Source organism: Eucalyptus grandis, chromosome 8 (genome assembly GCF_016545825.1).
Source record: "Eucalyptus grandis isolate ANBG69807.140 chromosome 8, ASM1654582v1, whole genome shotgun sequence".
Taxonomy (NCBI): Eukaryota; Viridiplantae; Streptophyta; class Magnoliopsida; order Myrtales; family Myrtaceae; genus Eucalyptus; species Eucalyptus grandis.
In genome coordinates, this window is record NC_052619.1 from 28,014,326 (window position 1) to 28,028,882 (window position 14,557).

The 14,557-nt window shown below is 41.1% G+C and overlaps 2 protein-coding genes across 2 annotated transcripts; one reads left to right on the top strand and one right to left on the bottom strand.

Annotated features, from left to right (window-relative positions):
• The first annotated feature begins 1,585 nt into the window (after positions 1-1,585).
• On the top strand, positions 1,586-2,265 carry LOC104416880 (cytochrome P450 81Q32-like). The gene is made up of 2 exons (XM_010028217.2): positions 1,586-2,040; positions 2,091-2,265. Exons 1-2 carry the CDS (start codon positions 1,586-1,588, stop codon positions 2,263-2,265), a joined length of 630 nt encoding a protein of 209 aa, XP_010026519.2.
• A 2,774-nt stretch (positions 2,266-5,039) lies between these two features.
• LOC104416881 (cytochrome P450 81E8) lies at positions 5,040-7,883 on the bottom strand. The gene is made up of 2 exons (XM_039299808.1): positions 6,972-7,883; positions 5,040-5,725 (listed from the first exon to the last, which is right to left on the bottom strand). The coding sequence occupies exons 1-2, from the start codon at positions 7,881-7,883 to the stop codon at positions 5,138-5,140; spliced, it is 1,500 nt and encodes a 499-aa protein (XP_039155742.1). The 3' UTR covers positions 5,040-5,137.
• Positions 7,884-14,557: the final 6,674 nt, after the last annotated feature.

Genomic DNA, 14,557 nt, shown 5'->3' on the forward strand with positions numbered 1-14,557 from the left:
AAATCTTTACTTCCAAAATAGAAAATCATTTGGTAAGCCTTCTTATATATCTCCCTATCAAGCTATTTTCCATTCATTGTGATCGAATCTTTCATGAGACAAATTATCCTCAATCAATTGAATTGAAAAAGTCGATTTCTACATTGACGGGCAGTGGCCGGCAGCAAGCAGTGGACGCGAGGACGAGTAATGAAAAATGTTTTTATTTCTGTTTCTATTTCAAAAAAAAGAAAGGTACAAAATTTATATTTCTCATTTCGGTTTCAAACCTATTTTTAAGATATTTTTTTTTCAAAAATAGAAAAAATACTAAATGGAATTCTATTCCAAACTTGTTTCTAGGAGCTAAAAAATAGAAAAATGAAAAAAAAAAAAAATGGTTATCATGTGCATCCTAAACCGTTGAAAAACATTCAAGGCGGGTGGTTTATTATCATGAATCTTTGAAAGAAGTACACCCCCAAATGTCAAAACTTGGCACGAGCAAGTGTACCTTTTGGAACTCATGTCAAGTTTTGGCACTCAGAATTTATCTAATGCCAAATGTGTGTCTACTTCATGATGATGATTCGTGACCATGTGTGGACTCTTTCCATAATTTCATTAACTTTTTTCTTTTCCCCGCATGCAACAGATGGTCGATACTAGAAAGAAAAACATGTCATAATTGATAAAAGGTAAGACTTTGGGCAAGAGTTGCAACAAGTCAACTCCACTTGGTGAGAAGCATCGGAGTGAGAGAATACTATTTAGGCACTCCACAACCTTCGCCAATACCAAGTTTGTCCCAGCCATAAAGTTCAACTCCACTTGGTGAGAAGCATCCTATCACTCTTTCCTTCCTCTAACTTTCCTCCTCCTCACTCTCAAGTTCATCTCTTCATGGTTAAAGCAACTCAAGTAGCACTGATACTGACATGTAACATGCGACATAACACGATACAATATGTCGACATGTCATTTATCAAAAAATGGAGAATTCCGATACATTAGAACACATTGTATATTAAATATATATTTTTATAAATACATGATAAATGATCATTTTTATGATTATTTTAATCAAATTAATTTGATATAATTCACAAATAAATAAATAATCAAAAACATTAATCCACTAGTTATTAATATCATTCATTATTTCAATTGACAAATTCAATTCCATTCCAATAGTCCATAAAACTTGAAGGAAAAAAAACAATTATTACTCCGAACTCAGGTATTAGAATGTGTCCGAAGAAGAGGAAATAAATAAATTTATGAGTCAAATTTGGTCTCACAGGCAGACTTATAAGAGAAAAGAAGATTAGATTTTTCTTATTTCCTAAATTATTATTTTTTTATTTTTTATTTTTTTTTTACATATTTATATTTTGTAATTTATTGAAAATTTTTAAAATTGGCCCCGTGCGTATCAAAATTCCGAACTCACATGTCGGAATTTCAAACTTGTGTGTTAGATAGTGTCGGGAGAATTAATTAAGTATCGAATTTTTTGACACCCATTAACCGAGTATCGAAAAATGTTGGATACGTGTCGGAGTATCCAACTCCGCCACGACCCAAAACCTCCCGAAAAGTGTCAATGCTTCCTCAAAAGGAACCCAAAAAGCTCCCGCCGAGTTCGCCATCCATTCCCATCCTAGGCCACCTCCAGCTCATGAAACTCTTCCTCCACCAAGTACTCTACTCCCTCTCCCAATCTTACGGCCCCATCTTCTCTCTCCACTTCGCCTCCTGCCAAGTGGTCATCGTCTCGTCGGCCAAAGTGGCCGAAGAATGCTGCACTAACTACGACATCGTCCTTGCCAACAGCCCCTCCACCGTCGCTGGTGGGAACTCTGGGTACGACGACAGGATCCTTGTCTTCGCCTCCTACGGCGAACAATGGCGCAATATCTGCCGCTTTTGCACCCTCGAGATCTTTTCCTCAGCCCGTCTCAACTCCTTTCTGCCCATTCGGAGGGATGAAATCAAGCGACTCCTGCTTAATCGAAACAAAGAGCCTCAACCTCATCATCTGGCAACGACTTCACTAAGGTGGAGCTAAAACCGATGTTCTTGGAGATGACATTTAACATCGTTGTAAGGATGCTGACTGGGAAGAGGTATTTTGGGGAAGATGTGACCAAAGCCGATGAGGCAACGGTGCTTCGCGAGGTCATGTCCGAAATTATCGAGTATGTTGTCAGTGCGTATCCAGGGGACTACTTGAGTATTTTGAGGTTGGTCTTAAGGAATTATGAGAAGAAATGTCTAAGTTGAGCAAGAGATCGGACGAGCTGTTATAGAATTTGATTGAAGAACACAGGAATAGTCCCAAGAAAGCAGGTGGTGAAGAGAGAAGGGAAACCGTGCTGGATCACTTGCTTTCATTGCAAGAGAAGCAGCCCGAATTTTACACGGATGAGATCATCAAAGACCTTATAATGGTACATAGAAATACGACAATTTTTTTGCATCTCATCGTCATCATGGAATTCGACAATCTAAACTTGTTTTTTTAATCCATAGAAAATGTTTTCAGCATATCGATTAGTTTTTCATTATTCAAATAATGAAAAAGTCCAAAAACAATCTTTAAGATACATTTTTCTTTCAAACAAACTAATCTATATGAAAGTGTCATGTTTCGTGCACCACGAGGACATGCTCTATTAGGTAAACTACGATAATATCAAGGGTATTTGGGTAACGACGCATCTACGATTCGCGTCCCTATTTTATATAACATAAGTGACAGATTATGATAAGAAGAAAGCAAGTCCGTAGTTGTAAAACAAAAAACAAAACAAAACCAAAAAAAAAAAAAAAGGGGGGAAGTTTTTGCATTCTCTCTTAAATTCCAGTAAGCGGACTACGAGAATGGACATCTCTCCTATTGAGTGGTTGAACTTCCGAACGCCTATATCATACTCTATAGCGTCATGAAATTGGTGCCCTTTCACATTCTTTCTTTCCTTTTTTTTTTCTGTTTTGACGAGCTCCTGATTCCTCTATCTAAATTACAAGACGAACACTGTATAAAGGCGAAAAAGGAATAATACTGGACGTGCGGACCCCTCAAGTGCCATAACTTTGGCCAAAGGGACACTTAAGTGCCATAACTTACGAAAGGTACACTTAAGTGCCAAAATCGGAGTAAAAAGGATCACTTGAGTGCCAATCCGGCCAAAATCCGGCCAAAACGCCAACGTGGCGTTTTTCCGGCGAAGCACGGCCAAAACGGCGCCGTTTTGCACTTTGACGTGGCCAAAACGGCGTCGTTTCGGCGACGTGGAACAAAATAAATAATTAATTAATTAAATTAAATTTAAAATTAAATTTAGTTAAAATATTTTAAAAAATGATATTTAAAAATTTAAAAAACTTTAAAAAAATTTAAAAAATTTAAAAAATTAAAAAAAAGGAACAGGGGGAGGCGGGCCGAGGATCGCCCTCGGCCGCCCGCCGCGGCCGCCCCGCCGCCGCCGGGAAGAGCCGGCGACGGCGGGGAGGGTCGGCCGGGTCGCCGGGCCACGGCCGGGCCGGCGACCCGGCCGACCCGGCGGCGAGGGCTCGCGAGCCCTCGCCGCTGGATCTGGAGGGCCGCGAGCCCTCGCCGCCGGGATGCTGGCGAGGGCTCGCGGCCTCGCCGGCGACCGGCGGCGAGGGCTCGCGAGCCCTCGCCCCGGCTGATCTGGGCGAGGGCCGCGAGCCCTCGCCGCTAGATCTCGGGGGCGCGCGGCCCTCGCCCCGATCCGGCGAGGGTCGGCGGCCCTCGCCCGACCGGGCCAAGGCCGCCGCCCGCCGGGGCGACCCCCGGGCGGCGGCGGCCTGGCCCGGCCGGGCGAGGGCCGCCGACCTCGCCGGATCCGGGCGAGGGCTGCGACCCGCCCGATCTGGGCGAGGGCTCGCGAGCCCTCGCCGCCGGCCGGCCGGGGTCGCCGGCCCGGCCGGCCAGGCCCGCGACCCCGGCCGACCCTCCCCGCCGTCGCCGGCCCTTCCCGGTGGCGGCGGGCGGCGGCGGCGGGCGAGGGCGATCCTCGGCCGCCTCCCCATTCCCTTTTTTTTTTTTTTTTAATAAATTTTTTAAAGTTTTTAAATTATTATTTTAAAATATTTTAAATATAATTTAATTTTAAAATTATTATTTTTAAATATTTTAACTAAATTTAATTTTAAAATTAATTTAATTAATTTTTAATTTTCTTTTTGCCACGTCGCCCAAAACGACGCCGTTTGGCCACGTCGGCGTGCAAAACGGCGTCGTTTTGGGCACGCTTCGCCGGAAAAATGCCACGTTGGCGTTTTGGCCGGACTTTGGCCGGAGTGGCACTCAAGTGATCCGTTTTTTTCGAATTTGGCACTTAAGTGTACCTTTCGTAAGTTATGGCACTTAAGTGTCCCTTTGGCCAAAGTTATGGCACTTGAAGCGTTCTTTTGCCAATAATACTGTATTGGAAGATAATGCGCGTTGTGTTTATATTTTCAAGAACCCAGTTCGTTTACTAAAAAAATTGAGATTTTTCGGAGAAAAGAAAGGCGCCAACTTGATGAATGAAGCACATAAATAAATGTGCACATTTTGTCAGAAAATCATAGTGATGGGAAAATACCGCTTGGGTAAAAGTCGGTGCCTTTTTATGCGATACTTGCAAATTTGGGCCAAAATTATCTTTCGAGTGAAAATTGGTGTTGTTCAATGCAAAAGTTAGGACCAGAGGTTGCCTTGGAGACTAGAAGCGGTAAATTTTTGCAAAAAAAATCGAAAAAATATAAATTGGGAAGTAGTTGATACAATTATGATGTTAGAAAAATTATATGTGGGTTGTTTCCAATGAAATTATTTGGAGCAAGAATTGATATTGAGAAGTTTAGTGAGAGGAACAACTTTTGGCTGTGGTGCATTAAGACATGTGCCATATTCATAACGTAGGGTTTGGCGAAAGCATTGAATGGGAAAAATAAATTGTCAGAAACATGAAAGAGGCCGATAAGGTAGATAACGAAACTTATCCAAATGACTTTAACCATTTTCGTACAAGTTTGTCCGCCATAATACCATTTAAGTGTCTAAGACGTCCTTAGCAATGGATTATTTATTTTTGGTACAAACACATAAGACAAGGACTGATGGCAATATCTTGGCTCCCGCTCAATGCTCAGCAATCCTCGCCATGATTCCGTGGGCTTTGTACATGGCTTCCAATGGCAACGGCTTAGGCATATTCATTCCTTCTTCACTTGTTCTTTTCCATTCAAAACACTGGATCAACGATCCCAAAGCCACATTGATCACCCGTTGGGCCATGTTTGCACCAGGACAGGCTCGCCTCCCAAGTCCAAATGACAATAGCTTGCACTGTCCATTATCTTCATTTTCAAATCTTTCGGGTCTGAAACTTTTCGGATCATCCCACAACTTCGGATCCCTGTGAATGCTCCATATATTGATGAATACTATGGTTTGACTAGGTACATCATAACCGCCTATGATGCAATCCTCTGATGACATGTGTGGAACTAGAAGTGGTGCCGGTGGTTTCAAACGTAGAGTTTCTAATACAATGTTTTGGAGAAAAGGAAGTTTTGCAATGTCCGTCTCCTCTATCAAGCGTTCTTGACCAATCACATTATCCAACTCCTCAATAGCTCTTTTTAAGGAATGCGGATGACTAATTAAAAGGGACATTGCCCTTGCCATTGTCGAAGCAGAAGTATCGGTGCCTGCTATAAGCATGACCTATAGAAGAATATAGAGCAAGAACAAATTGTCATTACATTGTTGAAATGGAAGAAATGATAAAAGAGTAATAATTCAAACATTAATATCAGAGAAATCTTACTGCAATCCATAAGATATTAGATCGGCTATTATAAATGACTTCAAAATTAACAATTGTTTACAATTTAATATGTATATCCGCATAAATGTGTGAGTAATAGGCCAGAACTTTTTGTTTACTTCAAGAAGGAAATCCAGTTTTCTGTACGATGAGATTATTGTGTCCAAGGAACTTGAGAGAATTCAATTTTACTCATTACCTCATAACCATTTTCCTCTAATTTCATAAATATATTAACTTTCATTTTGAGTGAGGCAATAGATAGAAAGATTTTTTGTATTGCTATTCTGAATAGTTAGCAGAAAACAAATATATCCATGATTTCAATCTCAATCTTTTACCGGACAAAATTCAGTTAAACCTATCAATTACTTAAGACGAATCATAATTATATACTGAACTTAATGAAAAAGATGATTGACAACATAAGAGATCCATGAAATCTTTCAAATTTAGGTAAACTTGTTTTCCTATGTTTAACTATTTGAGATTGCAATATTTGGATCTATAGATATATCTAGACAATGTTATGTGTTGGTTTTTACGCACGCTCTTTGCTCCTTTTTCTAATTTGAGAGCAGGGAAACCTATACTTTCGCAAAACCTAAAACATTCGTCCATTGATATCCCTTTGATTATAATTATGTAAAGAACGAGTTAATTGATCACAACAAGAATTTACATCTTTTTAAACAGATGTTTAATGTCAGAATCAACTTGCAATATTCATTCTCAAGAAAACTATCACTGTCAATGAATGTACACACGAGTTTCTAAGGTTTTCAATGTTAGGACATGCTGTCTAAGAGAGAACAGATTCAGCAATCTAGATACTAAATTGTCAAACTACTATGATGCACAATCAAATACTTTTTTACATATTTGTTTTGCTCTCTAATGGTTAGTAATATTAAAATGTTGCATGTTAAATGGAGTAGCCTAACAAAATCGTCCATGTCAATGATTTCCATAGTGAGGATGTGATGCAATAGATACAGGATTTTTTTGGATAATTTTCCGATTGATTTACCATAGGACCATAATTAATTTTGTATTTTTTAAGACAATGGATGATCCAGTTTATATGTACGCAGTATTCCATGATGAGGATGAGATGCGAAAGATCGTCAAATTTCTACGTACCAATAGTAGCCCTTTGATGATCTCATCAGTGTAAAACTCGGGCTGCTTCTCTTGCAACCAAAGCAAATGATCCAGCACGGTCTCCCTACTCTCTCCACTACATATTTTTCTGCGACTATTTCTCTGTTCTTCAATCAGATTCTGAAACAACTCGTCCGATCTTTTGCGCAACCAAGTCACCCTCTTCTCATAATTCCTAAAGAACAACCTCAAGATACTCAAGTAATCCCCTGGATACGCACTAACAGCATATTCCACAATTTCAGACATGATCTCGCGAAACACCTTCGCCTCCTCGGCATCGGTCACATCTTCCCCGTAATACCTCTTCCCAGTCAACATCCTCATAACGATGTTGAATGTCATCTCCCAGAAGATCGGTTTTAGTTCCACCTTAGTGAAGTCGTCCCCAGATGCTGAGGCTCTTTTGTTTAGATTAAGCAGGAGTCGCTTGATTTCATCCCTCCGAATGGGCAAAAAGGAGTTGAGACGGGCCGAGGAAAAGATCTCAAGAGTACAAACACGGCGGAGACTACGCCATTGTTCGCCGTACGAGGCAAAGACGACAATCGTGTTGTCATACCCAATGTGCCTGCCGGCGACAGTAGAGGGGCGGTTGGCAAGCGTGATGTCGTTCTTAGTACAGCATTCTTCGGCTGCCTCAGCGGACGAGACGACAACCACTTGGCGGTAGCCGAAGCGGAGAGAGAAGACGGGGCCGTAAGATTGGGAGAGGGAGTGGAGGGTTCGGTGGAGGGGGTGTTTCAGGAGGTGGAGGTGGCCCAGGATGGGGATGGAAGGTGGGCTGGGCGGACGGTTTTTCGGTTGCTTGAACCATGAAGAGAAGAGCTTGAGAGTGAGGAGTAGGAGGAAAGCTAGAGGAAGGGCAGTGTTGAGCGATGAAGTCTCCATGGTTGGGACAAACTTGGTGTTGGCGAAAGGCTACGGTGTCCACGCTTCTTATATAGATAATTGTTGCATGTTCCTTGCTGGAGACCCAAATATATATATATATATAATCTCAAACATGGGGAGAGAATGCTCATCAATCGTCATGAACCTTGAAGAAGAGACAGTTGACATTCGGCAAATTCGTTGTCTGTAATTAGAATGTATCCCAAATGATTTTGACCCAAAATTGCCATATATATAATCTCAAACATCTCAAACGTGAGGAGAGAAAGCTCATCAATCGTCATCAACCACAAAGATTAGACAGTTGACATTCGGCAAATTCGTCATTAGTAATTAAAATTTATCCCAAACGATTTTTGACCCAAAATTTCTCAATTGTTTAGCCGGCGGGGAAATAAAAGATTATTATAGGGATTTAAATTTAGTTTGAAATATTTTAATAGTGGTATTTCTGTCAATTTTTCATTGCGGCAGTTCAATCGGGCTTGGTAAACTCATTCCATGCTCTTTGTAGTCCTAAACCTTCAATTGAAAATGCAATTAATTTTTCAAGTTGATGTCTAGCCCGAAATTTTCAATGTGGCAATTAAGTCAACCTTTATGTCATGATACGCAACTTGACGTGGCAAAATGCCATCTTCTTCCTTTGACTTTTCTTTCCTTTTTTTATTTTTTTCTTTTATTTGTTCTTTCCTTTCCTTCTTTTTTCATCGAGAAAGGTCCTTTTACTGTTGATCATCTTTAGCCTCTCAATTGCTCGCCTAAAGCTCCTCAAGCGCTCATCCATCGCGCCGGCTACCGCCAGAGCACGGAATGAGCTTACTTAACTTAGGGAAAAAGTCAGGGCTTACTTCACCGGGGAACACACGATGGGTGACTGTGGTTCTAGGCAGAGCTAGGGCTCGTTTTGCTGACCGATGCCGCTTACGCCACTATTGATAGAAAAGTAGAGAGCCGTCACCACATTGGTGGTCGCGGCCATGCAACGAGATCTCACGACCCTCGCCTCAATGCATAAACACCCCTCACACAGGGCACCCACGCATGGAAGGCCGTATAAAATGCAACTTTTAGACAAATTCGGGGTCTAACATGCACCAAAACAAGGATTACTTCAAGTTATCATCGATTTTTACGGAATTTTTCATGTTCCCGTGCGTCATCGGATGGAGCGTGCCCATTAACAACCTATCATTATCCCGTGGTACGCATCCATGAGTTCGTGTCCCTGTATCATAAAAAATAAAAATATATTATGACAAGATGGATGCTAAGTCTACAGTTTAAAAAAAAAAAAAAAATGAAAAAAGAGAGAGAGGTAAGACTTGGCATTCTTTCTCTAGTTCCGGACATGGTACTCTAATAATGGACATCTAGCCTGTAATTAGACGTGGCAAGGGTTAGGTCACGTCATAAATGATCCAACTTAAATTAACTTATTAACTCATTCTTAACCCATTTGTCACTAAGGTAAATTTATTGACACATCCCTAACCTAATTTTTTAAGAAAAAATATATTGTTAAAACACTCTCATAAAATTACAAAATTAATGGATATATTTTATAATTTTTTTTAAATTGAAGCTTCATTTATCTTATGAAAAAGTGGTATTTCTAAAAATAATAATATTTTCTAGTGTTTGGTTAACACTTAAAAATAAATTAAAAAATTTCCGCTTGGAATAGAAAATCCGATTTTGATTTTCCTTGCACTCATTTTAAGTATTTCTGTTTTTATTTTTTTAATATATATAATTTTTATTTCTTTTATTTCTTTTTCTTTTTCTTCTTTCTCCTTCTTCACCTGTCATGGCCAACCTCGCCATAAGCTGATGAGGCTCGAGCTTGCCCAATTCCAACAAGCGAAACCTCGCTGACTTTGGAGGAGGCTCCACCTCACTAGATTTGGTGAGATCGAGCTCGCCTCGACATCAATCATGCTTAGTCTCTTTAGCACTAAGGCTAGCAAGCTCATCTCACTAGATATGGCGAGCTTGAGCTCGTCTCAAGCTAGTGAGGCATTGGCCTCGCTCGATTGACGAGCTTCAAGCTCGCTAGGGCGATTAGGTGAGAGCTGCAAACCTAACCTCCTCGAGAAGGGCCAGGTGTCGGACTTAGTAGGGGAAAAAGAGTAAAAGAAAGAAAGAAAAATTTAAAATATAATAAAATAAGAATTATTTAAAAAATCGAAAAATAAAAAAAAAAATAAAAATGATAAAAACTGTTCAAAGAGAATGATATATCCTTAATGCATTGATTCAACTAATAACCTTTATAAGTTAAATGGGTTGTAAATGGGTTTAAAGACAAACCCATTTATCATTAGACTTACAAACAACTCACTCTCATTAATAGCCCAATTATTAAAACTTACTTACCCCATAAAATTATTAAAACTTAACTACCCCATATATGACATATCTTATTGAATATGGGTTCAAATTGGGTTTTCAATCCATATTGACACCTCTACCTATAATTGGCACTATTGAGTGGTTGACCTTCCAACCAAATAGAGTATGCACTCTGGCATCATCAAACCGGTGCCCTTCATCATGTTATTATTTATGTTTTGACAAGCTCGTGATATATTTAGATTACATAGCTAACTCTGTACTCAGGGCCTGGATTCAAGGCAAAAGAAAGAAAAAGAGATACACTGTGTAAAAGGTTTTAAATTTATTATACGGATCACAATTCAAGTTTGAACTTTCTAATTTGATTGATATAGCCATAAACTTTTTGACGATTTTCTAATGTAATCCATCCAAAACAATTTAAAATGGAAATCACTAACCCGGCGATCTAATCAACAGTGGCTATTCTCACTGACATGCACAACTCCACTTGAAATAATTTTTTTTTGTATTTTTCCCCCTTTTTTTTTCTTTTAACTACAAATGGTCTCCTTCTTCACAATCCTCTTGTAGAACTCAACTAGTGAGCGCTCTGCAGTCGATGATCTCACGACATTGGCCCTTCTGTTGTTGAAGAGATTGACCATAAACTCCTCTTGGCAACAGAGGAAGGCAACAAGGAGCTTCTAAATCCAAGCGACAGAGAGCAAGTCGTCAGCGATAACGATGGAAAGGTCGAGGGAGCGACTGGCGATTTGCCTTTAGAAGGCCTCAAGCTTAAGCTCTTAGGCGTGGCCTCATGGTGGTGGGGCTGCATGGATTGGGCAGCAAAAGCCTAGTCGTGGTAGAGGCAGAAAATGGAATGGCCGACGTGGGAGCCTTGGTAATATAATGCATGCATCCTCTCACATGGAAGATTTCGCAAACTGCATTAAATCAAAACAGATTGAATCGAGCTTGGGTCGTGATTCCTCGAAGAAGAAACAACGATTTCGCAGAGAATTGAGCCAATGTAAACAGGTGGGTTTGTCATGCTCCGATCCTCCGAGCACATGCCCATCCCTCCATGGTCGATTAAAAGTGACGTCTCAAGGCGCATCGCCGACCCATTCATTTTAATACACATGCAGAAGCAATTAAATAATCCTCAGACAACAACAAGATGGGAAAGGAAAGTATGGCCACAATTTTTCATAACCGACAACACCTTTATATATACATATTAGAACAAGTCATATACACACAAACCGATATATATGACAAGTCTATAAAACAAAAGAGGGGTTTACAAACAACCACTAATCCCCCTCCTGCTCCACATTGTCACTAACATTTGAGCCCATGGCCGAGTACACCGGACCTCCTGGATCTTCGAGATCCAGGTCTATTGTGTCTACCACCGAACCACCGAAAGGATCTGTTGTACCCTTTCCAAAAGCAACCTCCAGCATATACAGAGGCATCTCAGATTCCAGTATAGGTCCCTCTCTCTGGCCATCCTGAGCGTGGCGGTACCATGATCGGTATCGGTGGAGTACCTTTTTGGGTAGACCCACATCGATCCATACTATGAACCTTACTAGCTCATAGGTCCAACCCCTAGGGCTTTCATGCAACGGAATGTAAGACGTTTGTTCTGTGACCTTCTTGGGCTGTCCAAAATGCTCAAGAGGAGTGGCCATCTAGGGACTTGAAAATGTTATCCCATGACGAGATGAGACAATGTCTCAACAAGTTCAATTCCCTAAGCCCCGACTAAGAAGAAAATATGCCCCAAGGGCTACCTAGGTGCAAACACGAGTCAGAGGACTTACCTTGGCTTCAGTCCCTTCCTGCAAGTCAACACAATTCATAAACTCATTAAATCACATCCATAAATCAATTCATCACAACAGATCGAATCATCGATCAATTGACTCGATCAACTACATGTCAGCACGACCAACTCTTGGTCAAGCCATTCAGTATTATCTATAAAGTCCGATCATATCCAGGAACTGTTCACTCTAAGCTAAAAATAGATAGTATAGCTCGCACTAAGCTAATAAATTAGTGTACTATTCTCACTAAGCTAACATATCGAACCCCCGGGTGGATATAGCACACTAATAATGACCTCTAGAAGCTGTCAAGGTGTATTGCTCTCACTAAGCTGACGTATCAAAGCCCGTAGGTTGATATAGTATACTTGTCAAGGCTCACTAGAAGCTATTCGGGTATACTGTTCTCAGTGAGCTGATATGTCGAGACTCGTAGGCTGATATAATATATCGATATACTACTCTCACTAAGCCGACATATTAGAGCTCATAAGTTGATATAGTATATTGTTCTCACCATCTAAGAATGCCACCATTTTTGTCCTCCATGATAAAAATAACCGTGTGTGGGTATACGGTCAGCCTTAGTCAAAATACAATATTTTCCCTTTTTGAAACTCCCAGTAATTTCAATAGTCCAGAAAATATTTTTGACATTGTAAATCGACGCTCGATTATTTTCCACTCAATTGCTAAAAATAATCAATTTTAGGATAAATACCCCAAATCACAAATCACACTCAATTTGCATAAAATAGTCAATTAAATAAATCAACCACACCACTGCAATCAACATAAGATTCCGGTCACCAACTATTCCGGTCTAATTTTTGAAAAATAAATAATTAATTAAATGATTACAAAAATTAATTATTAAATACTAAAAATGCTCACTTAGGCCTGTAAAGCCTAATTAAACACTGAAACGGGCCTGGAAAATTTCTAAGACTCATTAATTAAATACTACGGCCTATTTACTTGTTAATTACACTACTCTATCCACCTAACATGCAATATCGATTAACTAATTCACTAATCCATTCTAACTAACCACTTAATCCAAGCTTAACTTAAACTAATCAACCCTTAAGTGTCATTAACTTACTAAGCAATGATTAGTTAGTTAAACTTACTTGTTTAATGTTCCGCTTAGATCAAAACGATGGGAACGTGGCAAGGGACGAGAAACTCCAAAACGGGATCGCCAAGTGGGGTTGGGAAACCGTCCAAAGCGAGCCAAACGGCGGCCTAGAGACTCACTCAGTCCGGTTCTAGTCTGGGCCGAGAGAAGCTGGACCGATGGCTGATTGAGCAAGCAAGGACCGGTGGCGGGTAGGTAGAGCTTCGGTGGGCTTCCAGGCGGTCAGAACGGCAGCGACAGAGCCTCGACGGGCTAAGCGGCAACTTGAGGCAGTCCGCAGATGGTGAGAACAAGGCAGAGGTGTGTGACATCCAAATTTTCGGGTTTTGATTTCAATTAGTTAAATAGGGCCATTTTCATTCAATTGAAGCCGAGGATTAATTCTGGTGGTGAAATTGAGAAGCATGAGGGATTTTTGGATGAGGAAAATAAGCAATTTGATAAGTGAGACATCAATTGATTTTTGGGAGTCAATTGAGAGAGAATCAAGAGGGATTTGATGAGCAATTGAAGCCAAGGGAAGCCAATTTCGTAGCTTTCCCTTCCCCCTAGCAAAATGCACCAATTAAGAAGTTGTAAGTGGTGTATGTGTGGGTGATTGTGAGCCAAGGATAATACTTGGCCAAGAGTGAGTCTAATAGAATAGACTTGTGGAAAAATATCTAGCCAAAGGGCCCCTCACTCATCTCTCTCTTCCTCTTTGGCTTCTCCCTTGCGCACGGTTTCCCCCACCCGCTGGTTGTTTTTTGCCTCTGCTTTCATTTCTCTTTTGCACGAAGCAGCCCCCATCAAATCTCTCTCTTTTGCTGCTTGTCTAAGACGTCCGAGAGATGCCCCATCTCGCACTCTTCAGCAGCGAGAAGTCCGTAGAAGCAGGAACAACCCACGTCTCCGCCTTCATTGGTCTCTCCTCCCCTCAGCTGCCACCTGCCAACTTCTCGATCTGCTTCGGTCAACAACGAGCCATTGAGACTCCTAATTTGACCGAGTAGCTTGGCCTTGCTGGCACTTGGCAGTGTTTGCTCTCGGTTCAGTCAACAACAACAAGCCATCGAAGCCTTGGTTGACTTGCAGCTCTTTCGTCCTCTCCATGCGGCAAGGAATCCGCCCGCATCTGTTGCTGCCTCTCACGCTTGCAGCTATTCACGGTTCCACCGAATCCTGCATCATCTTCAACGTCCACCGGATTTCTCTGCTTTGCGTGAGTCAACAAACCGAAGCAAAGCCAATTTCTCCAGCTCCATCTTCGCCCGTGTATCGCCCGCGGCTTCCTCCTCGCGGCCAGCAAATCCCGTCGTGGGCCCAGCTCCATCGAAGACCAGGCCCACCAAATTAGTCCAACAAATTCCAAC